Genomic DNA, 24,392 nt, shown 5'->3' with positions numbered 1-24,392 from the left:
AGAACAAGAGGTATTGCTGGATAATTGCAAAGGTGGACTTTGAACTTTTGGTTTTTTTTGGAGATTTCGTTTTGCGTCACAGGCAGATTTTGCCGTGTGATTATATGTACAAATATATTTATATATTTATGTTCGCTCTAAGAAGAGAGCGCGGAGACGGAATTGAAAAATGTAAATCTGTTTATATGTACATATATATGTGTTAATATGTAATATTTTGAGACTTTATTTAGTGTCACAGGCAGATTATTTGCCGTATGTTTGTATGTAAGTATTCAAATTTATATCTTTTTTTTTTTGGTTGTGTTCACAACTTATGTATATTTTTTGTAACTGCTTTTTTTTATATTCGTTTAAATAAATGAATTTTGTGGGTTTAGTTTACTTTTCCGTTTAGGTCTTTATCTATATTTTCGCTTATTTTTGTCTCTGCTTACTTGTGGTATGCAGTCGTGTTTAAGGCTTTATAAAGCAAATATTCGATTTTTTTTTGATAATTTTGTGCGTTTTGAGAACAAAAAGTTAATATTTTTCTTTTTGAAAAAATATTAATAGCCGTTGAGTCGGATTTTAATTATAGATATGTATAACATTAAATACGGCTGTAATTTTAGGCATAGACATGCGTGCATAAATGAAATAAATAATGGACATAATACGCTCACTTGGTTACATCAAGGGCTTTGTAGTTGTATATATGTATGTATGTTTGTATGTATATGCTCCTCTCCGAACTGTTTCCAGCTGATTTGCCTGTTCGCCTTGTTCCAGTTCCTGTTCTCCACCTGGCCACCTCCTTGTGTTGTTGGGTTGTTTGTGTATGTATATTTGTTGTAATGTGCGCGCCCGTTTGTTTTTTTTTTTATTGGTGCTTTATTTTTTCGCGCCCGATTTGTGTTTTATCTTCTTGTTTTATTTTCGCTTTCGCGAATGATTGTGTGGGATTTTGTTTGTTTAAAATTTGTTTTTATTGTCTGAGTTTTTTTTATTTTGTTGTGCCTGTTAAAACTGTTTGATATATTTTGTTTTTGTAAGTTTATGTTTTTGTCACCGCAGCTTTGGGTTTTTCTTTGTTCCACTGCACTTTTTTTTTTTTTCGCAGTTTTCACTTAATGTATATACATATGTATGTATGTAGGTTTATAGGTATGTTTTTGTTTTGTTTGGGGCACTGCACTTTTGTTTTTTAAGCTTTTTTGTTTGGTTTATATATATATATATTTTTTTTTTTTTTTTTTTGTTCGCCACTGCACTTCTACCGCACTAGATATTGTTTTATTTTATTTTTTGTGGTTCGCTTTGTGCCTGTTAATTTATAGTGCCTGTCTTTTAGGCTCGAAGGACCATGTTTAAAGGGGTGTAAATCCACTAGTTATTTTTTCCAATGATTCACTCACTACCACTTTATTAGAAACAGAATGCAAGAGGAATTTATATTTATAATGGCTTTATTGCATTATGACATAAAATTTATCTTAATGTACACTATAAATAAAGTCGAGACGGTGTCCAGATGACGCAACGAGACATGCTGTTGAATCGATGTAGCCCGGTGGTTGCTGATGAGTCGATCTTGATATAGCGCTCTGAATTACTGAAGAATCGAATTCACGCACTCAGGATCGGTGAATTATAGATCGGTGTAGGTGTTAACACGGCGCAGTGGGTAAACGATTGTATCAGAAACGAATGTATGTAAATGTGCGGCTTGTATAGATCGAATGTGTTCGCTATCCTTTTTTCCAGCCTTTTTGTTATGTGCGTTGATTGATGTGGAGGTGTGTTGAGTTGTGTTGAGTGGTATCAGCTGTGGTGAACTGAGATGGTTTATTAAGGTGCGCCAGTTTTTCCGGGAAGAGTGGGCGGATGCTTAACTCATTTAAACATAACCTTTCCCCCGGCGCAACATAACCCTGGCGGTTCATTTTTAAATTTGACTGCATTGCAATATTGACGAACTACTGACATCTGACCGATTTGAACAGATGCGCTATATTGAATGTTTGGATCATATCGAAAACCTGCCCGTTCAATGTTCACAAAAGAAAGATGTTGCCGCTGTTGTCGTCGAATAATCGCATGTTGTGATCTTACTTCATCACTTTGGCGAGCACGAACTTCCCTTCTTCTCGATCGTTGTTGCTGATTGTGAACTTCCCTTCTTCTCAATCGTTCTTGCTGATTGTATGTTTGGTTGACATCTTCTAACTGGTGCGTGCTATTCTCCAGCAGTCTATTTCGTGGTGATACCCTCTCAATAACACTTTCCTTTGACGTGCTCTGCTATTTCGTGTTCTCCTTGCGGCCTGGGAACTCCGAGAAGTGTTACCATGCGTACTGATTCTTGGCATCGTAACAAATATCTAATTGTAAATGATCATTCATTTGCATAAAGTTCATATAAGGTTTTACGAACCAATAACTTACCTTTGAAAACTCCAAAAATGAATGAATTATACTAAGGAAGCAGATCAATTGAATGATAAATTCCAATGTACATAAATCGGTATTCACCAACACGCTAAATCACTTTCGCTAAATAACTCACTCTTTAAAACATAAAATATATCAATATATCAGTAAAGCAAGGCGCATTTTTATTGCCCTCTAAATTTTGTGAGTTCGATTGCAAAGCAAAATTGACGTTTAATTTAATTTGTTTGTTTCATAAAACTGCCATTTCCATAAACCAAAAATAGCACGTAACACAACCAAAATTACGATATAACCGCTACTGTCACCGATAAATAAACAAAAATAGCAAGAAACAACCAAAATATTGTGCTAGGTGGAAAATGAGATAAATATATGATGGATTTACAACCAAAATAATTGTATGGGAGGTACCACGCCCCCTTTTTCGATAACGCCAAGTTTTATGGGTGAGAATGGTGTTGTTTCCTATAGCTCTATACCAATTTTCATGTTCCAACCTTAAACACTTTTGAAGATATTCACCTTGAAAAATTCAGTTTGTATGAGAGGTGCCACGCCACCTTTTCCGATTACCCCTTCTTTTATGTGTAAGAAGGCTTTTGATACCATATAGGTCTATACCAATTTTCAGGTCCCTACCTTGAACCCTTTCAGATATTTTGCTTAAAAAATTTAGTTTGTATGGGAGGTACCACGCCCCCTTATTCGATAGCCCCCGGTTTTATAAGTGAGAGTAGTGTTGTTATCCTGTAGCTCTGTACCAATTTTCTAGTTCCCACCTTAAACACTTTTGAAGATATTCGACTTGAAAAATTCAATTTGTATGGGAGGTGCTACGCCCCTTAATATTTTGTTCTGATTTTAAGACATGACCTGCGCGTAGTAATAACAAACAAATCCCCCAAAGGAAGTATTTCATTTGGTTCAGCCGTTTTCGAGTTTTAGCGTTACAACTATACACCATTTCATTTTTATATATATAGATATAACTCATTGATCAACATTTTCGATCAAAAGTCAACTATTGTTCCCGGGGTTTAAATATTCTGTACCTAGGGGCTTAACCAGTTTTTATTGGGTTTAGACAATTTTTGGTCATAAGGTGGGACATACTCAAGCGCGGATCCAGAGTAGAATTTTGGGAGGGGAACTAAAAAATGTTGTACTTGCAACTCAAAGTTCTTTTCTTCGCAGAATGTGACTTATGATGAAAATAATGTATAGTTTTGAATTTTTAATTTTTTCCGCCACCTCCCCCCCGGGGATCCGCTCAAGGACATACTACATACATTATTCGTGCAAGTTTTGCTTTTTGATTTGAGTACTGGAAACTGAACGAATCAAGTGGGATTTAAAATTGTGTTATATAGGAAAAATGCGTGGTTCTAGTCCGATTTCTCCCATTGTTACAATGTCTCATGAGAATGTAAGAAATCCAAGTACTAAATTTTGTTGAAATCGATCTGTTGAGTCTAGAGAAATGAGATTTAACCAAAAAGTGGGCGGTGCCACGCCCATCATCCAATTTTTACACCAGCTCCCATTAAGTTCTCTCATACCATCTCGGTGGAAAAATTTCATGTCTCTGGCATATTTAGTTATTGATTTATTGTTTGTTATAAAATTTGTACTCAGCAAATTTGTTTCTCATCATCTGGCAACTTTTCTCGTGTACAGCTGTGCTTTCGTGCTCTTAGAAACTTAGAAATTTGTTTAATATATAAAATATTAAAAACTTTGTGGAAATTATTCGAATTGAGTGATCCGTTAAGATAAGTATCAATGTAATATTGTTCTATTAAAGTAATTGAAATTTACTTTAATTGTGTGTTGGCTAGATATAATTTATTCCGCCGGGTCATGTTCAATTTGTTTTTGTTAGTGTTAATTTATATTGCTTATTTAATTTTGTTTCTTGTTTTTATTCGTTTCCATCTTTGTCCACAACTGTTCGCGAGTTTCTTACTTTTCGTGTGTTACAGTGTATCTCAAACTGCTCGCTACATTGGTTGTTATCTTTGCTAACCAACTATTTTTATTGCACTCATTTGTTATAAATATTTTTGTCATTGCTCTTTTACTTTTATTATTTAACATTTTTTACATGATTTAATATTATTTTTTGTTCATTATGGCTTGTAACTTACCGACTCTGTGAAAGGCGAGTCGGAACGCTTTGTTTCTTGCTGCCTTTGTGATGGGCTTGCCCATCTTAAATGTGCTGGACTGAGAGGTAGGATATTGGATTCTATTCTCGACGGTAAGGGCTTGCGCTGGTCTTGCTTAAAATGCAAACCAACAGAAAGAGAATTGTTTAAAGTTTTTAAGCAGGCGCGCAATGATTTCAAGGAGATTGGTCGAGAGCTTGAAACCCTTACTGAAAAATTTAGGCTGTTTCAATCATTTCAATGCCTAAATGTGCGGGAAGAAAATCCAAAACCTTTAGCTAAACGTAAACGTCCTTCTGATGAAGATACCACTGTATCTTCCTTAAAGAGAATGCCTCCACCCACTATTGACCTCATTAATCTTTCATCCCCTTGTCCTCAAGGAGAGAAGGTTCCGTCCGCTCAAGACACAGAGAAAACTGTTACTGAGCACGGTAAGCGGAAAACTTCACAAGATCCGCCTCCAAATACCTCCAAGTCAGCTAATAACAACTTAGTTGTAATACCACGGAAAAGGGCAATTTTTATTTCGAGACTTGCTGCGGATACGATAGTCGACGATATAAAAAGTTACATCTCGTCGAAATTAAAAACGGAAGATACAGACATCCGTAAATTTAATTTCAAATACAACAGGGATATTTCGTCATTTAAGATCGACGTCTGGGGTCTTTATGCGCGAATTCGATCACAAACGCGATAAGCCCCCCGTAGTTATCCCTAAATTGCCAAGAAATCCCGTGATTACAAAAAACTAATTAACAATAATTCGCTGAATATTTATTATAAAAATGTTAGAGGTCTTAACACAAAACTTGCTGATTTGTATTTAAATAGCGGTCATTGCAACTTTAAAATCATTGCCTTCACAGAAACTTGGCTAAAGCCTCACATTTTTGATAATGAAATATTCAACAGCAAATTCGAAATCTTTAGATATGACCGACTGAACAGAAAAGGAGGTTTGTCTTGGTTGCTGTTCATTCTTCAATTCCATCTGAAGAAGTCGATGTTCCGCATGCAGACTTCATAGAATTTAAGTGCATTCGTATTTGCGCTAATAGTGGTCATATCTACTTAACTTTATCTTATATACCGCCTCACTCGGATATATCTGTATACAATATATGCAACATGCTTCATTAATAAATAATGTTTTTTCGATGGCTAATAATACTGATTCCATGATTGTTTTGGGAGATTTCAATCTACCGTTCCTATCATGGAACTCTATTGATGATTCCACCATACCTATTAGTACTTGCTTATGTTTTAACGAGTTCTTAGATGAAATGTCGGAGTTGAGTCTTAACCAAATTAATTTCAAACGAGTTTGGTAAGTTCTTAGTTCTAGATTATGTTGATAACGCTTCAATATTGTCCGTTGTCCGATGTGATCCTTGGGTTCGGCCCGAGGACCCGTATCATATACAGGAAATTAACATCAAAATCATAGCCTACTTTGCTCATAATAATACACAAGACCTTTGTTTTCGGTTCAACTTTGCGAAAGCTAATTTTAAGAAGATTAATAACGAACTTTCTAAAGTAACTTGGCCAGACTACAGTGGCAATATTGAATTTAGTGCTTCCCACTTTAATGAAACTATTTTAAACTTATTCGAAAAATATGTTCCGAAGTGTGTTGTTACTCAAAAAATAAGTTCTAATTTATGGTTTTCGAAAGAATTATGTAAATTAAAAAATTGAAATTCTCGTGCTTTTAATCTTTTTAAAAAAACTGGTTTAGTTGCTGACTATTCAAAATATTCTAAATTGCGTCGAAAATTTGCTGAACTTAACAAAATATGTTATAATAATTATATAAATAAAGTAAAAAATAATATTATGCGTAATCCAAAATTGTTCTATGGTTTCGTCAACTCCAAACGCAGGATTTCTAATTTACCGTCCGCTATGAAATATAAGTCTAGTATGTAGTGACAATCACACCATTTCTAATATGTTCGCTGAATTCTTTAAGTCTAATTACTCTCCAAAATCTCCAAAAAATGTTCCGCATCAGCACAAATTATGTCCGATTTCTGTCATTAATGCACCTACCATTTCCGAAGCAGACGTCTTATATCAGTTAAATATGTTAGAACAATCATGTCATTAAGGCCAAGATGTGATTTCCTCATGCTTTTTTAAGAAATGTGCCAAATATATATACCAACCCCTAACAAAACTATTTAATTCATCTCTTATGCAAGGCTTATTTCCATCCATATGGAAAAAGTCATTTAAAATGCCTTTACATAAGAGTGGACTTAGGTCATCTACTGAAAACTATAGGGGAATAGCAAAGTTGTCTGCAATACCTAAACTTTTTGAAGCAATTATAACAGACGACATAACCTTCCGGATCTCTCCACTAATTTCTTGTTCTCAGCACGGTTTTCGTAAAGGGAAATCTACAATAACCAATTTGCTTGAATTTCCATCACATGTATCAACGGGCTTTAGGGAGAATAAGAATACTGATGTTATATACACAGATTTTAGTAAAGCTTTTGATAAAGTAAACCATTCAATTCTTTTGAATAAACTTGATCTTCTTGGTTTCAACCAATATTTCTAAAATGTGTTGCTTGTTATCTTAGTAATAGAATTCAACAAGTCATATTTAACGATCATTTTTCTGACATTATCAATGTACCTTCAGGCGTTCCACAAGGTAGCCATCTAGGTCCAATTCTGTTCTTGTTATTTATTGATGACATATCATCTGTTGTTAAGTCTTCAAAAGTTTTATTATATGCTGACGATGTAAAACTTTTTAAAACGTATACTTCAAACAGCGAAAGATGTCAGTTGCAAACAGACTTAAACAACCTAGTTTCTTGGTGTGATAGAAATGACATGCCATTGAACCTTAAAAAATGTAAAACGATGTGCTTTTCACGTAAATCTGTAGACCCTACTTCATACGAAACTTTAGGTTTGAACAACTATGCAGTTTTGTTGATCTGGGAGTAACTATGGACCCCAAACTTAAATTTGATCTTCACGCATCTGCCACGGTTTTTAAAGCTAAAGACGCTCTTAGTTTTGTTAAACGTTGGTCTAAAGAATTTAGAGATCCGTTTACCACAAAAATTCTTTTTACATCTCGATAAGGCCTATATTAGAGTATGCTTCTGTGGTTTGGAACCCTAGTTACCAAGTCCATTCAGATAAGTTAGAGTCCGTTCAAAAACAATTTTTACTTCTTGCCTTAAATCATTTGCATTGGGATTCCAGTTTAAATCTTCCCCCTTACACTAACCGCTTAAAACTTATAAATCTCCCGACACTCGCTAGTCCTAGGGAGATGCTTGGTATAATATTTCTAGTAAAACTCATGATTGGGTCAGTCTGTAGCCCGCTCTACCAGGCAGTTTAGACCCTTACTTTTAAAATTTTCTAGAACAAATTTTGAGTTAAACGAACCATTCTGCCGTATATGTCATGATTTCAATTCTCATTCCAGCACATTTGATCTAACAGACTCACTCTTTACCATTAAAAAAATTATTTTATCTACTCTCTAAAAATTATAAACTTTAATTTAATTCTTAATTTTGGCTGTTGAAATTTTTGTTTCTGTAGCTGAGCAGCTTGAGATCGCAACGCTTAAAACTCTCTTGCCTTTTATGACTCGGCTAATTCCGCTCGTTCGCGGATTGCGCCCCTCGCGTCGGTTGGGCGGGAGGAGGGTAATCGTTGGGTATTATTATTATTAAGTGGTTTAGGAGATATGGACATTAAACTTTTTAAAGGGCGGGCCGCTTGACATCTTAATTTAGTGCTTAGTTACGGCACTTTATATGTTTTCGGTTAATGGCCATTTGTGGGCGTGGCAGTGGTCTGAAGTCGCTCATCTACGAACCCTTACCTTTTTTGTACTAAGTAATGCGCATTACCAAGTTTCGTCAAGATATCTAAATTTTTACCCAAGTTACAGCTTGCACGGACGGACGGACAGATAGACAGTCACGCGGATTTCAACTTTTCTCGTCATTTTCATCATTTATTTAGTATATATAACCCTACATTTATCTCGCTTAGTTTTAGGTGATACGTACAACCGTGAGGTGAAAAAAAACTAGTATACTCTATAACAACAGGTTGCAAGAATATCAAAAAGGCTAATTGCAGCAGAGGAGTTTTAATTTAATTAAAAAAATGGCTAATTGCCACATATAAGTATTAATTAAAATAATTCAGTCTGGAAGTCTGTTTGCCTGCATCCACTTTCCCTTTTTAGCGCCAGCACTGGGCGAATCGCTTTATCCTCCGTTACCGTTAAAGTTTCCTCAAAGGTATTTTTGGCCGACGATTGCAGAATATTTGGTTGTGAATTGATTGAATGACGTATGCCATATACCGTTCGTTAAAAATGTCCATATAGTAGCGTTGCGGTCGGGTTGGTTATTCCGCTGTTTGATGCGTTTATAGGTGGTCAATAAATTCAGAAACTTTCGAAAAATCTGTTCCTTTGTTTGAACTTTCTGCATCTCACAAAGAACTTGGCTCTACAGAAATTACTTCTTTTTTCGCTTTTTTCTCCTTCCGTCTCCAACCGGACTCTCACTAGCAACTTCAAAGTACTTGTTGCAACTTCCTCGTTGTCAAATCTATTGAATTAAAAAAAGACAGAATTTTTATCAAGGGGTTAGGGGTAGCTAGAATTAAAAAAAAATATTTTTTTTGCATTTTCGTTAAGTGTAATATCTTAAAAATATTCCCTGAAAATTTCACGTTGATCCGATGATTAGTTTTTGAGTTATTCGAGAAATAAGAAAGAGAGCTTGGGCACTTCAAAGCGCTAGTTTCTCAAAACTACATATGTTTTTTGAATCGGTAACAACTGTAACTCGAAAACCGCTCAGTAGATTTTAATAAACTCGGGCCTGATCGAAGGATTTTTATTTTTTCGAAAATTTCCATTTTTTAAGACCAATTAACTGTTGATTTTTTCGCAAAAATTTAGAAAAAAGTTTCCTGGGCCCGCGTTTTTGTTTATTTTGAAAAAAATAAATAAAATCCTTCGATCAGGCCCGGGATTATCTATTTATTTTTTTTTGTCCGATTGTTTTTAGATGAATCTCCAAGGACTTATGCATGTCACTACAAGTACCTTTTTTTGGAACAGGGTCAACACAAACAACTATAACTTCGGAAATTATTTTTTTGTTTTTAATTTTCGTGACTTCAAGTCAACACATCCTATAATAATTTTTCTTTATTTATAAAGATTTAGTAGCAAAAAAAAATACTGAAAGCTTATTTTTTCGTGCATCTGACTACCCGTAACCCCTTAAATAAAAATCACACAAATTTATAAACAAAAAAAAAATCACTACTTATAACGACATACAAGCCGGGATCTTTTTCATTATAATTTATTAATAAATCCGAATTGAATTAAATAAACAGTTAAAATTGACACACAATTTATAATAAACGTTTGGCTAAATGAATAGCGACATCGCATCACATTCACATCACTTCACCACACCAATCACCACATAACCAAACACACACACATGCATCTAGCATACCAATTAGAACAAAAGGGAACGAGAAAGGAGCTCGGGCACATTTTGTTGATACGACGTCGATCAATATACATCTCCGCTTTTCGCAGCATCCCGGTTCCTTTTCGCTATTACCCGCCTGCATATATAATATATATTTAACTTTTATTTTGAAGTGCATTTCGCAAGAAATATAAAGCTTGTAACAATCGCTCGGAATTTGTGCATTTTTCGTGAGTGACCTATAAGGTGAGTTTTTGTACAACGTTATAATAAATTAAAATCAAATTAACTTTAAATAACCGAACACAAATAAATTCTACGCCAAGATGAGCTGCAACCAATATTTCTTTGATGTGAGTTTTGCGTAACAGCTGTGACAGAATAGCTTTTTCGAACTTTTGATTTTGCTGCAGATGCCAGATTTTTTTCTTTCGAACAGGTTGCATTAAGCACACTGCAAACCAATACTGGCGTAGACACCGCTTACGCGATTATAGCCGAGTTAACATCAGCGCACCAGTCGTTTCTTTTTGTCGCAAGGTGACGTCAATTGAAAATTCCAAGCCAAGCCAGGTCTTTTTCCACCTGGCCTTTCCAACGGAGTGGAGGCCTTCCTCTTCTTCTACTGCCCCCGGCGGGTACTACGTCGAATACTTTCAGAGCTGAAGTGTGTTTACGTCCATATGTACATGACCCAGGCAGCGCAGTCGCTGTCTTTAAATTCGCTGAACTATGACAATGTCGTCGTATATCTCATACAGCTCATCGTTCCATAGAATGCGATATTCGCCGTGGCCAACGCGCAAAGGATCATAAATCTTTCGCAGGACCTTTCTCTCGAAAACTCCTAAGGCCGACTCATCAGATGTTGTCATCGTCCATGCGCGGTATGCATTACCGAAAAAGCCCAAATTTCAATTACAATGCTTATTTAAAATAATGAAGTAGTAGCAAAAATATTCTTTACGTTTTCCAAGTTCTTAATATATTTCGTGAATAGAAATAATTTATTTTCCAATCTTTTTGTTTTTAATAAAAAAAACAGTCATGTTATTTATTATACCTTTTTTATTTGATAAAAAAAAACAGTGATGGAAGCAATCCCCCCAACTCCGTTCGCCAAATACCAGGATCAGTAACGCCATTTATATTGTTGTTGAATGGTGCCAGGTTGATCGTCTGTCTGTTCCGGCAGCTCCAGCATCCCCCTACGAATGTTTGATAGGCAGGAGTACCAAAGATTGCGTCACCATACGAGAGCTCTTTTGAACCGTAGAGGTTCCTTGCCGGCCACTAGGTTGGAGTGACGGGGCATTACGCGAAGTGGGTGCATCTTGCACAGCCGTTAAGGCATTGACCATATTGGTGCGTTGGCAGCATGGAGCCACATAACGAGTGGACCACTCCCTATGAGCCTAAAGACCAGAAGAGTTTTGACGATGGCTCCAACCACTGCGTGAATTACATCTAATTGAAATGTAATTATGGTGAAGCCTTGTTAAGTAAACGCAGCAGAAATTTCCTTCGGGTCTGGGTTGAACTCAAGAAAGGCCAGAGCAGTTCTGACGATGGCTCCAACCACTGCGTGAATTGCATCTAATTAAAATGTATTTATGGTGGAGCCATATGTTGCTCTAATGGTGGTAATATTAACATGTTATTTGCTATTTACCGATCTGAGCGAGGTTAGTTCGTCGAAATGACAATCCTTTGTCGGATAAAATCCGGGTCAATTCCGGTATCGTGGGCATCGGTCGGAATGCGCTAGTTAACAAACAGTTAGTTTGTTTTGAGTAAAATCTATTATTTTATTAATATTTCTTTACTGCTTACTTTTTACAATCTTACAGCTATTTATACTTATGAGAATGATTGCTTATTTGCTAAACTAATGTAGTTTTGTTACACTTATCTATCTCTTATCTCATTTTGCCTGCTGCACTTTGCATTCGGGAATTTTAGTGTTTATTTAGGTTAAGGGCGATATTTATATAGGCTATTTCCGACGTCGCTTTAGAGTGAAGCGTTATTTTCATGAATTGTTTCACATTGTGCTGATTTATCGTTTAATATTTTGATAGTTCAAATATCAGAGCGTTCTGATTTACAAATAAAATTACTTAAAAAATTCTTACATTTTGAAACTCATTGATAATTAATGCGTTTTACTACCTAATTTTACCATGCTTTTGTGATTGTATTGGGTATTTGTAAATTGTAATTATAGTCTGTTCTAGGTAACAAATATGGACATCAGAATATTCCAAAATACTAATTAGTGGAAGATCCAACTCCTCATGATTTATTAATTCGTGTACATCGATCGAACTAAGTGTGCCAGAGTAAACATTTTTGTTTTTTGCAAAATTAATAGTATTGTTGTTAACAATTCATTATAAATCTCTGCTATGATTAAATTCTCATTTATTGCTTCCGGATCGAGAGTTCCAATTATTCTGTACATGCTTTTACTCTTATGTTATCTTTGAGAATACCGTTGTCTTCATTTGCAATATGTTTCGCGTATTTCCTTACGGTTTTTTTAAACCATGTGGGTTTTCCAAAAAATCACGTGTCCTTTATTATAAGTCAGATGCTGTCGATTGCGATTATGATGTCGCAAGACTCTTTCCTGGTTTCATTGTAGTTGATCGTGTATGTCGGGATATCCCCTTCGATTAAAAAATACGTGCTTGGGTTTCTCGCTGGTTACGAAATGAAAGGTATTGTTTTACTGCCGAACAGCTTCAAAAATTTGATCTTCCAGCACTGAATTATTCTGATAAGCTAAAACTTTCGCGAGATCAATAATTGTACTGTGTGTACGCTCAAGTTGTCCATTTGTAGTAATGGCGTTTTGGTATGCGTTAGTTTTAGTCTTTTGTAAATTTGTTGTGCACAGATTAATATAAAATAAATTAAATTATAAGTCGTTATCAGTCATTAAAAATTTGCGTTTGGGTATGTAAAATCTGCTTTGCCATATAAGTAATTTCGAAGTTTCTGTAAGGCCCACACAATTGCGAGTAACTCTTTCTCATTTGTAGAGTAATTCTGTTCAGTTTGACTAAGTGTTCGTGAAATAAATATTAGATTTTTATTTTGTGATATTACAGCTCCTATGGCAAAATTACTGGCGTCTGTGGTTAATTCAAAGGGCTTGCTGAAATTTGGTTGGAAAAGTTCAACCCGAGCTTGAAGTTCTTCTTTTATCCGACTTAATGCTGCCATTGCAGGTTCATCTAATATGATTATAATTTTTGCGCTTTGATTCTTTGAAAAGCCACCGTTGTCTCCTCTGAGAAAGCGGTAAGTGGTTTAACAATGCCTGCAAAATTTCTTATGAATTTTCGATAATAACTTCCGAGACCTATAAAAGATCTGAGCTCTTTCAGTGATGTAGGAATGGAAAAATCTTTTATAGCTTGTATTTTTACTAGATCGACAGTAATTTTATTGTATTTAATTATGTGCCCCGAATATTCTACAATCTTGAAAGAAGTGTTACTTTTCATTAGAAATCTTTATGTTAGCTTGATGAAGTGCTCGATATGCTCTTAGGAAGAAGCAGAGTAAATGAGAACATCGTCTATATAGACGTACGCTAATTTGCCAATATATGGTCTCAAGATATAATCTATGCCTTCGAAAAATGGACGGAGCACTTTTCAATCCAAAAGGCATGCGAAGAAATTCATACTTGGCTCTTTTTGCCAAGGCATTACCTAAAGGGTAAATTTCACAAGGAAGGAAGGAAGTAACTCGACGCATGGGACATCACTATTATGTGGTACACTGATGGCTCGAAAACGTCGGAAGGCATGGGTGTAGGCGTCGCAGAACCACGTACCAAACTTTCCATACCTATGCGGGGGGTTTTACATAAATTTTATGTAGTAATACTCTGTAAGCAATAAGAAATAAGTAAAAGTCAAATATCTCTTATTTTGTAAGCGAAAATTAAAAAGCAAAAGATTATTTTTTGAAGAAAAAATAAAAAATTCGCAATTACCTTGATCAGTAATGCCATTTATTTGTTGCTGCTGTAGTAGCAGAAAACTTTCCTGACGTAATTTCGACGATTGGTGCCGAATTGGCAGTCCTTGCCCGGATAAAAACCGGGTACTTACCATATTGCTTAGACTGTCGTGGGAACCGATGCCATTTGTATGTTTTTTTACGCCAGGCAAAAGTATATATACATATACAGACTTGAGTATTAGAAAGTAATTATGTACTATAAAAATCGTGAGTACAATAATTTTCGCATGTTCGAGGAGAAACGACCATTGGTGTTTTGAGAATCCAAATAATGTTGAGCCCTGGGGTCGAATCGTTACATCCGTGAACGTATCACTCGTCACGTAGAAGTCTGTATTTTGTATTATGACATACGTGATCGTAACGTAATGACATACGTCAACGAGTATATAAACGTATCCGTTCGTTCGAAATGTCATTCGAATGCAAAATGCCAATCGAAATAGGCAAATTTATGAAAATGTATTTTTTTTAAATTTTATTTGTTTTTTTTTATAATTTTGAGTTATAAAGAACAAAAACAATAAACCAATGAATGGAATAACGGATTAAAAATAATAAAATTAATTTATTATTTTTTTGTATTTCCGTTTACATTAAAAAAGATATTTACAAGGTTAAAGAGATATACATTTTCAAATTAAATTTATAAAAGAATACTTTATTTGATCTCTTATAGTAGCTACCCCGGTGACTGTTTCTTTAGTGTGATCAGAATCGCAATTTTGTGGGTCATAACTAATTTTAAATTTTATGCAGATGTTACGTAATGCCGCACAAACGTTAGCAAATCTTCCACTTTTGTGGGATGATACCTTCTTCTCTTGCCATATCCTAAAATTCTCCGTCTTTTTTAAGATTCCAATGCTTTGTTCAACTATACATCTACAAAGAAAATTTTGTTAATGAGGTTTAATAATTTGTTTTTTTTTTACACATTACGCTATTGCTAAGATCTCTTAGCTATCTCCGCACTATTTTTTTATCCCCATCAATTTCACTAGAGCTCAAATAAAAAAAAAAAGTTGGATCCATTTTGATATTTAATTCGCTTTTGTTAGTTTATTGAAAATTTTGCAACGCTTTTGACATTTCCACATCTATTGTGACCTAAAAATACGGTCCAAAGCAATGAGGAATTTAAGAACTATTGTGAATTGATAATATTGTACATTACGATCCGTTTGCTTTCGTATGTCATAATGCCTATCCCCGCATACTATTGACGTATCACGTAATTTTCTTTCGTATGTTTGCCGATCCGTGCACGGATGTATCGATTGTATCGATCCTTGCACTACTCCACAATTCAGAACGACTATTACTCGTAAGGTTCAAACTTTTGCAATGTAGATAAATGGCTATATAAATTTGAGGAAGGGCTGAGGTTTATTAAACGTGAATTTTCCTAGCAACATGTGTATCTTATTCCATTTTTAAAGAAATAATTCATAAAATAATTTATTTAAATCACATGAATATTTATTACTATATTTACATTATTTTTACTTTTCGTTTTACATAATGAGTTTTGATTTAGCCGATTGTCCACTCATAGAATTTACACATCCAAATTCACTCATTTGCAACTCAGGAACGCAACTTTTATTTTCTGTTATAAACCATCGTTTTTTATTCAATAAGAATAGCAACATCAATAATGGTAGATGGATAAGGGAAAAACGAAATAACATCCTCGAAGTATTACTATCCGATTTTTTATAAAATTTGTACGCTGAAAGTAATTATATAATTAATTATTAAATAATATATGCACATTTTATACTAATAAGATTGACGAAATTTTATTATGTATTGATATTAGTGTTTAGAATATTGTTTGATTAATTCCGATAACACTGCGATAGTCAAAAAAAAAAGACAAGACCAAACTCGACGGTTTCCCCCTATTTCGGGTCCTACGAATCGAACTGCATCATTACTTTTTTGAGTTACAATCATGGTTTCATACAAAAATTTTTGTTGAAGTTTTTCATCAAAGTGGCCCATTATAAGAGAAAGGCACATTTTTCTTCGGTCTCTAACTTTTTTAATGTTGACTTTTTTGGTAAACTTTCTTTGGCAAAGCTTCTCAGAATAAGTCCGTCTTTAAGTTCTTAGATGACTGTAAACCCAAAAATCAATGTTTTTTGTGTCCTTCTAGCCAATATGTCGAAAAAACTGAAATTTATTCCATTTTTTTTAATGTTTTTTTCCTCACGTTTCGTCAATATTTTAATTTACCCTTTGATACTTATACATTAAGTGACATCTTGTAATAGTAAGAAACTTAAGCAAAGACAATGTTCTGAGCAAACTAACCATTAGAAAAAAAACTTAACAAAATTGTATTTTATAAAAAAGCTACACTAACTATGTTTGTGTGCTATTTTTTTTTTTTGGTATCTTATAAGTGTTATCAATACGTATCATAAATTTGTACACAATATTTAAATTAAATTTAATAAGACTCATCTATCAATGTCCAACACAAATCAGCAAGCAACGAGTCAAGCTTTTTGCCGCTGTACCAATGCTCAAGGGGGGCGGCGACTTGGTGAAATCTTTCTCCATGCTCATCGGATTCAGTCGGAACTTGCTGCTCAAAATGGTCCTTGTGATGGTGAAGGAAATGAATTTTTAAGGACATATTCACACCTATTTCTTCAAAAGCGTCTACCATGTCATCCAGATATTTTTTCCAATCTTCAGACCGGTGCACTCCTAACCAATGGTTTATAACGGTCATAACGGAGTTCCAGGCAATTTTTTCATTTGGCCTTAGAAGTTCTCCGAATTTTGCGTTCTTCATAAGTTTTCTTATATCGGGGCCATTGAGAACACCTGAAAATAATGTATCAATATAACATTCATTCTATTAAAAGACTTAAAATACCTTCTTTTATTTTCGCAACACTTAGTCTTGGAAATATTTCTGTCAAACATTTAAAAGCTTCGGCATCTCGATTTATTGCTTTTATGAAATTTTTGACAATTCCCAATTTTATGTGCAGTGGTGGTAGCAAAATGTTATTAGCTGGTATCAGCGGAATATGGACAACATTTGCCACATTTAAATGAAATTCTGTGCGAAGCTTCCAATTACGCATTCTATATTTGTTTCCGTGGTACCTTGTGTCCCAATGACAAATGAAGCACATATTTTTTCTGCAAACCTATCTTACATATCTTCCATTGATGCTGCTGATACTGAACTCTGTCCAAAATTAATTTCATTGCTTCGTATGTTTCCTTTGTGTTGGAGCTTATGGCGATTGGAACCGGATTTTTTGTGTTATCCACATACAGCAATACTGCTTTTAAACTATTTTTCGACGAGTCAATAAACAAGCGCCATTGCTCTGGTTTGTACTCGCAGTTCATATATTGCTTAAGACCAGGAATATTTTTACAATACGAAAAAGTATTGTCGCCATTAACCTCAAAGAAATCTAAAAGCTCCTCCTGTCTTTTGCGGTATCCATACACCTTCACAACTTTAGACAATATATTTACCGATCGAAGATGATGTGCTAGGCAAATCGCTTGTCTTTGCGATAATTTCAGCTGTCGTACCATCGTATTCAAACGGGCTTGGGAAATCTCCAAGTGACGACATGGGCTTTCAACTTCGGTTGGGTTATACATTGAGAGTAGATCTGTAGGCTCGGTGGAAAATGTTGGCGAAATATATCTGTCAGTTGGACTTGGACATCTTGGTATCGGAACATTTTCTGAGTGAGATACTGGTAGCTGTGCAGATTGAAAACTTTTGTAAACTGTGTTTTTTTTTTGTTGAGTCTTGCAAATTTGTTCTTGCACGCGTAGCAGTTACCAGTATGATGCCCTTGTGGATCTATCCAAATCATTGGGATGCCGAACCCCATTTTTAGGCACAGTCTTTTTGACCAGTTATGCAGGTTGTTGTTGCATTGCGTGCAAATGGTATTTGGCACCCAATCTACGTCTCTTATAACGGGCAAATCGACAATTATTTACTTTAACTTATTTTATTTTAATTTATTTTCTTAATATACAAGGCACTAAAACAATGTTCTTTTCGCGAAGTCAAAGTCAAATTAACTACTGCAATCTATGCTTAAATTTTGACTCTTTGGCAAGCATTTAACGTTTTTTTCAAACGTTACTTGTTGTTATTTCTTATCAGTGCAGTGGTTAAAAGCTTGACTCGTTGCTTGCTGATTTGTGTTGGACATTGATAGATGAGTCTTATTAAATTTAATTTAAATATTGTGTACAAATTTATGATACGTATTGATAACACTTATAAGATACCAAAAAAAAAAAAAATAGCACACAAACATAGTTAGTGTAGCTTTTTTATAAAATACAATTTTGCTAAGTTTTTTTTCTAATGGTTAGTTTGCTCAGAACATTGTCTTTGCTTAAGTTTCTTACTATTACAAGATGTCACTTAATGTATAAGTATCAAAGGGTAAATTAAAATATTGACGAAACGTGAGGAAAAAAACATTAAAAAAAATGGAATAAATTTCAGTTTTTTCGACATATTGGCTAGAAGGACACAAAAAACATTGATTTTTGGGTTTACAGTCATCTAAGAACTTAAAGACGGACTTATTCTGAGAAGCTTTGCCAAAGAAAGTTTACCAAAAAAGTCAACATTAAAAAAGTTAGAGACCAAAGAAAAATGTGCCTTTCTCTTACAATGGGCCACTTTGATGAAAAACTTCAACAAAAATTTTTGTATGAAACCATGATTGTAACTCCAAAAAGTAATGATGCAGTTCGATTCGTAGGACCCGAAATAGGGGGAAACCGTTGAATTTGGTCTTGTCTTTTTTTTTTTTTGAAAAAAGCTATCACAGTGTAATCAGCAAACTAATAGAGGTTTTCCATTTATATTCACTGTATAATGTTTTTTATAATCGAAAAATTTCATGATTTAAATTGTCAAAATTATGAACCATACATGTATACAAAATAATTCATAAGCCACCGATACCTACAAATACACCCTAAACAGAGAGTATCGGGAATTCTTCATTTAAATCTCCCGCTTATATGGAAGACAGTTAAATTTAATAAGGTAGACTGACATAAACAGCTGCAGTAAACACACTGATTGACAGATCGCGCTACTTTTTGGCATCATAATTAAGGACAGTTGTGGGAAATGAAAAATTCCCGATACTTTCTCAAGGTGTATACAGGTATCAGCCGGTATATATTCGTAAACTGGAAGAGGATGTTTCCAGTTCAAGAATCAACCTTCTCTATTACGCGACTGAAAAATGTACCCTTATTTGCCTTTGTCTATTTTATTCACGATATGCAATCTGGTAAATCCTGGAGCCGCACTGTACACCATGATCGTGAAACCTATCGTTACATATGGAGCGGTGGAATGAGTCTCGAAAACATTGCTGATTTTGGTAGCATTCAAATAATTTGGTAATTAGGGGTATATTCTGGTTTACCTTCAGAATTCTGACTCCATCAAAAGAAATGTTAAATTATAGTATGTACTCCTTCGTTTGGTTCGTAAATTGGGTAGCGTTGGATTTAGCATAGGAAAGTTTTAGACTAATAGCACTGAGGAAGCGAGAAAGTTCTGGGAGATTGACATTCACTTTTGCCACAATTCCATTGCCCGATGACATTATCGTACAATCATCTGCGTATGATGTTATGGAGACTTCTTCTGATGGTTGATGGAGTTTCGAAATATAGTGATTAAATAGTAGCTGAGAGACTGTGAAACACGCTGTTTAATTCTTCTTAACTTTGATTGCTCACCTCGAAATAATACCGATAATTGTCAACCGCACAGATATTTCACGATCCACCTCTTAGATCATGAAGGAAGCGTGATTTGTTCGATGTTCTTAAGTAGCGTTGTATGGTTGACTGTGCCAAAGGCCTTCGACAAGTCTAAAGCTACTAGGAGAGTTCTCTTACAGAGCGGTTTCTGGTTGAGGCCACGAGCTATCTGAGCGTTTATGACGCTAAGTGCTATGCACTTTGCGGAATCCGTACTAGTGTTTAGCTAGGCTCAGGTGGTGTATGAAGGTCGGGAGTACCAAGGCCTAAAGTATTTTCTATACTGAGGAAAGGACAGTTATCAAGCGATAAGAGTAGCAGGCTTCCCAGATTTCAGTAGTTGTACCACACTTGATTTTCTACACATCGGGTATGTAAAGAGTGGTTAGTGACAAATTGAGGACTTTGGTAAGGTAGCTTAATTCCACCGAGCCAAGGTGTTCTAATACCAGCATAACAACGTCATGTCTCTTCGGATTGGAAAGGGGTTTGACAGTATTCCAAAACTTGCTTACTCAGGCAGATATTGCATGGCTTCAGGTTCTCTATCCAATACAACCGCATTTGTTGATTTACCAGTTGTCTAATCTTCGAGTTGAAATCCCTGTGCCGCCTGACCCAGCATAAAATCCGGGACAATTTCAGTATCGTAGAACCGGCTGTTTGAAAATCGGTCGCAATACACTGTTGTTGTGTTGTTTTAACGGAATATCTAATCCCCGTTAGGATGGTAAGGGTCACTTGTGTTGTCGTCGACGTAATCTAACGGGAGGCCCAAGAAACGTGCTGTTTCGACGGGGTCGGACCATAGGGAGGAGGGTGTTAGATGAGTAGGATCCGTAGGGCATGCAAAGAGGTGGCTAGTATCATGCGGAGACTCGTTGAATGCAGGACATACATTGGGTATGTCAGGGTCTATTCTGGAAAAGTAAGAGTTTAATCTGCTACAGTATCCAGAACGAAGTTGCGCCAGGGTTACTCGCGTTTCTCGCGGCAGCTGGACCCCTTCGTCTGCTATGGGTGGTGATTTGTCTCCAAGAACGCCATTCACGGGAAGGGAGTCGGCTCCGCTGTGAATGACGGTCAGTGCCTGTCGAAAGCCAGTTGCATCCGAAGTCCGGTCGGCGTACTATACGGCGTCGTCGACGTAGTCAAGGAAAGACCTTTTGATGCTCCTAGGAGGCGGTTCCGCTCCAAGCAGATGACTGCATCCAGGCGACCATATAGGTGCTGCGTAGTTGAGGACCGGCCGGTCGATTGCCTTGTATGTTGCCAACAACGTTTCTTTGTCTTTTCCCCATGTGCTGCCGGCTAGCGACTTGAGTATTTTTTTGCGATTTGAACCTTGGCGATAATCGCGGTCGTATGGGGAGAGAAGGAGCATAGACTATCGAATGTTATTGACAATCGGATTTTTGACGCCGTCGACTGCAATATTAAGCTCAAGTCTATACTCCTTCGTCCATTGTCTCCGAGATTTGCGTGTGTAAAATCTTCTTATCTATCTCGTACTTTGGACAGTGGAAAAGGACATGTTCAGCATTCTCTTTTCCATACCATATACTATACATAAGATGAGCATATTTCTAACTCATCATGTCCATATTTGTGAAGGTATTCTCTAAAATACCCATTGCCACTTAGTAACTGCGGCAGGTAAAAGTCGACGTCGCCATTCTTTCTATCAACCCAGGTTTCAACATTTGTAATCAATCTGTGAGTCCATCGTCCTTTGGGCGCTGAATCCAACAGAGATTGCCATTACCTTAGACTCTGCTCTCTTTCTTCCTCACCCAAGTGTTTTAGATATGGCTGTGACGTAATTTTATACCAATCAATACTCAATGTGACAGCTCCCACTTTTTTCCTGCAAGAAATTAGCACTGCTTCTGTTTTTTACCTTACCAGTTGAAGATGGAGTCATGTGTAGAAGTTCACGCAAGTGAGGAAAGTTCTCTGATCGCCATTCACTTGGGAGTGGCCAGAAACGATTCTTTTACATATGACTCAAGCAGCTCACGACTTCCGGTCTTTGACCAAGTATCCTCTGGGTAGCCTAAGAACATCCGTTTGAAGGCGAGCTAAAGTGAGAAGGTGAAACATCCCCTGCATAGGGTTGTGCGCTGGGTTTGGGACCCGCCACGTAAAAAACACGCCCAATGAAGAACAACAAACAGCCTCGGATGAGAGACCCCCCTTTTGATGACGACCATGGCAAACGAAATAAGGACTATGATTTGAGGGCATGCACCTGGAATGTCCGGTCCCTTAATTGGGAAGGTGCCGCTGCCCAGCTGGTAGATGTCCTCGTAAAGATAAAGGAGGAAGGTGTTGGATTCGTGGTGGGAGAGAGACTCCGTCGCCGAGTACTATCATTCACTCCGGAGAATGAACGTCTAGCCACAATCCGCATCAAAGCGAGGTTCTTCAACATATCGCTGATTTGCGCCCACGCCCCGACGGAAGAGAAGGACGATGTGACCAAAGATGCTTTTTATGAGTGCTTGGAGCGCACTTATGAGAGATGCCTCCGCCACGATGTCAAAATCGTGCTTGGCGACTTCAACGCCAGGGTGGGCAAAGAAGGTATCTTTCAGCCTCCACGAGGAAACATCCCCAAATGGGTTGAGGCTGATCGACTTCGCCGGGGCCCGAAATATGGTACTAGATTCCAGCATAAGAAGATACATCAAGCTACCTGGCTGTCTCCGGATCGAAAAACCACCAACCAGATAGATCATGTTGTGATAAATGGAAGACACGTCTCCTGTTTTAGATGTGCGTGCGCTCCGAGGTCCTAACATCGACTCGGACCACAATATTGTTGCAGCCAAAATTCGCACCCGCCTCTGTGCAGCAAAAAACGCACGCCAACAAACACAAGGAAGGTTCGACGTCGAGAAGCTGCAATCACAACAGACAGCCGAAAGATTTTCTACTCGGCTTAGACTCCTGCTCTCTGAGAGTCAACAACTCGGTATAAGGGAACTGTGGGACGGCATTTCAAACTCCTTACGTACAGCTGCAACCGAAACCATTGGTTTTCGGAAAGTGCAAAAGAATAGCTGGTACGACGAGGAGTGCCGTGTCGCAGCGGAGAGAAAACAGGCTGCCTACCTCGCAACGTTACGATCGACCACAACACGTGCGGGATGGGATAGATACCGAGAGTTGAAGAGGGAAGCGAGACGCATTTGCAGACAGAAGAAGAAAGAGGCCGAAATGCGTGAGTACGAACAGCTTGATAAGCTGGCCGACAGGGGTAATGCTCGAAAATTCTACGAAAAAATGCGGCGGCTTACAGAAGGTTTCAAGACCGGAGCATACTCCTGTAGATGCCCAGAGCATACTTAAATTATGGAGGGAACACTTCTCCAGCCTGCTGAATGGCAGTGAACGCACAACATCAGAAGGCAAACCCGATACCCCAATCGATGACGATGGAGCAGACGTTCCATTGCCCGATCAAGAAGAAGTTCGAATAGCAATTGCCCGCCTGAAAAACAACAAAGCGGCAGGGGCCGATGGATTGCCGGCCGAGCTATTCAAACACGGCGGAGAACTGATAAGGAGCATGCATCAGCTTCTTTGTAAAATATGGTCGGATGAAAGCATGCCCAGCGATTGGAATTTAAGTGTGCTATGCCCAATCCATAAAAAAGGAGACCAACCAATCTGCGCCGACTACCGTGGGATAAGCCTCCTCAACATCGCATATAAGGTTCTGTCGAGCGTATTGTGTGAAAGATTAAAGCCCACCGTCAACAAACTGATTGGACCTTATCAGTGTGGCTTCAGACCTGGTAAATCAACAACCGACCAGATATTCACCATGCGCCAAATCTTGGAAAAGACCCGTGAAAGGAGAATCGACACTCACCACCTATTCGTCGATTTCAAAGCTGCTTTCGACAGCACGAAAAGGAGCTGCTTTTATGCCGCGATGTCTGAATTTGGTATCCCCGCAAAACTAATACGGCTGTGTAAACTGACGTTGAGCAACACGAAAAGCTCCGTCAGGATCGGGAAAGACCTCTCCGAGCCGTTCGATACCAAACGAAGTTTCAGACAAGGCGATTCCCTATCGTGCGACTTTTTCAACCTGCTTCTGGAGAAAATAGTTCGAGCTGCAGAACTCAACAATGAAGGTACCATCTTCTATAAGAGTGTACAACTGATATTGATATCATCGGCCTCAACACCCGCGCCGTTAGTTCTGCTTTTTCTAGACTGGACAAGGAACCAAAAGAAATGGGTCTGGCAGTGAACGAGGGCAAGACGAAATATCTCCTGTCATCAAACAAACAGTCGTCGCACTTGCGACTTGGCACTCACGTCACTGTTGACAGTCATAACTTTGAAGTTGTAGATAATTTCGTCTATCTTGGAACCAGCGTAAACACCACCAACAATG

General features: G+C 37.0%; 1 protein-coding gene across 7 annotated transcripts in view; it reads right to left on the bottom strand.

Annotated features, from left to right (window-relative positions):
- The window catches only part of LOC105224118 (protoheme IX farnesyltransferase, mitochondrial), a 91,399-nt gene that overhangs the window by 51,020 nt on the left and 15,987 nt on the right, over positions 1-24,392 (bottom strand). For 2 of the 7 annotated variants that reach the window (XM_019989617.3, XM_029549849.2), the window contains exon 4: positions 15,631-15,908. The exons of 3 other annotated variants lie outside the window; for them this stretch is intronic. In XM_019989617.3, coding sequence (XP_019845176.3) covers positions 15,691-15,908 — 218 coding nt within the window. In that variant the 3' untranslated portion in view covers positions 15,631-15,690. Of the gene's footprint in view, positions 1-849; positions 9,227-11,915; positions 15,059-15,630; positions 15,909-24,392 lie in introns of those variants that run through there. 2 more of the 7 variants (XM_049445896.1, XM_029549848.2) reach the window with 2 other exon arrangements.

This window comes from Bactrocera dorsalis, chromosome 1 (genome assembly GCF_023373825.1).
Source record: "Bactrocera dorsalis isolate Fly_Bdor chromosome 1, ASM2337382v1, whole genome shotgun sequence".
NCBI classification, from domain to species: Eukaryota; Metazoa; Arthropoda; class Insecta; order Diptera; family Tephritidae; genus Bactrocera; species Bactrocera dorsalis.
The sequence above is the reverse complement of the archived record's forward strand: the minus strand, read 5'-3'. Positions and strand labels throughout refer to the sequence as shown.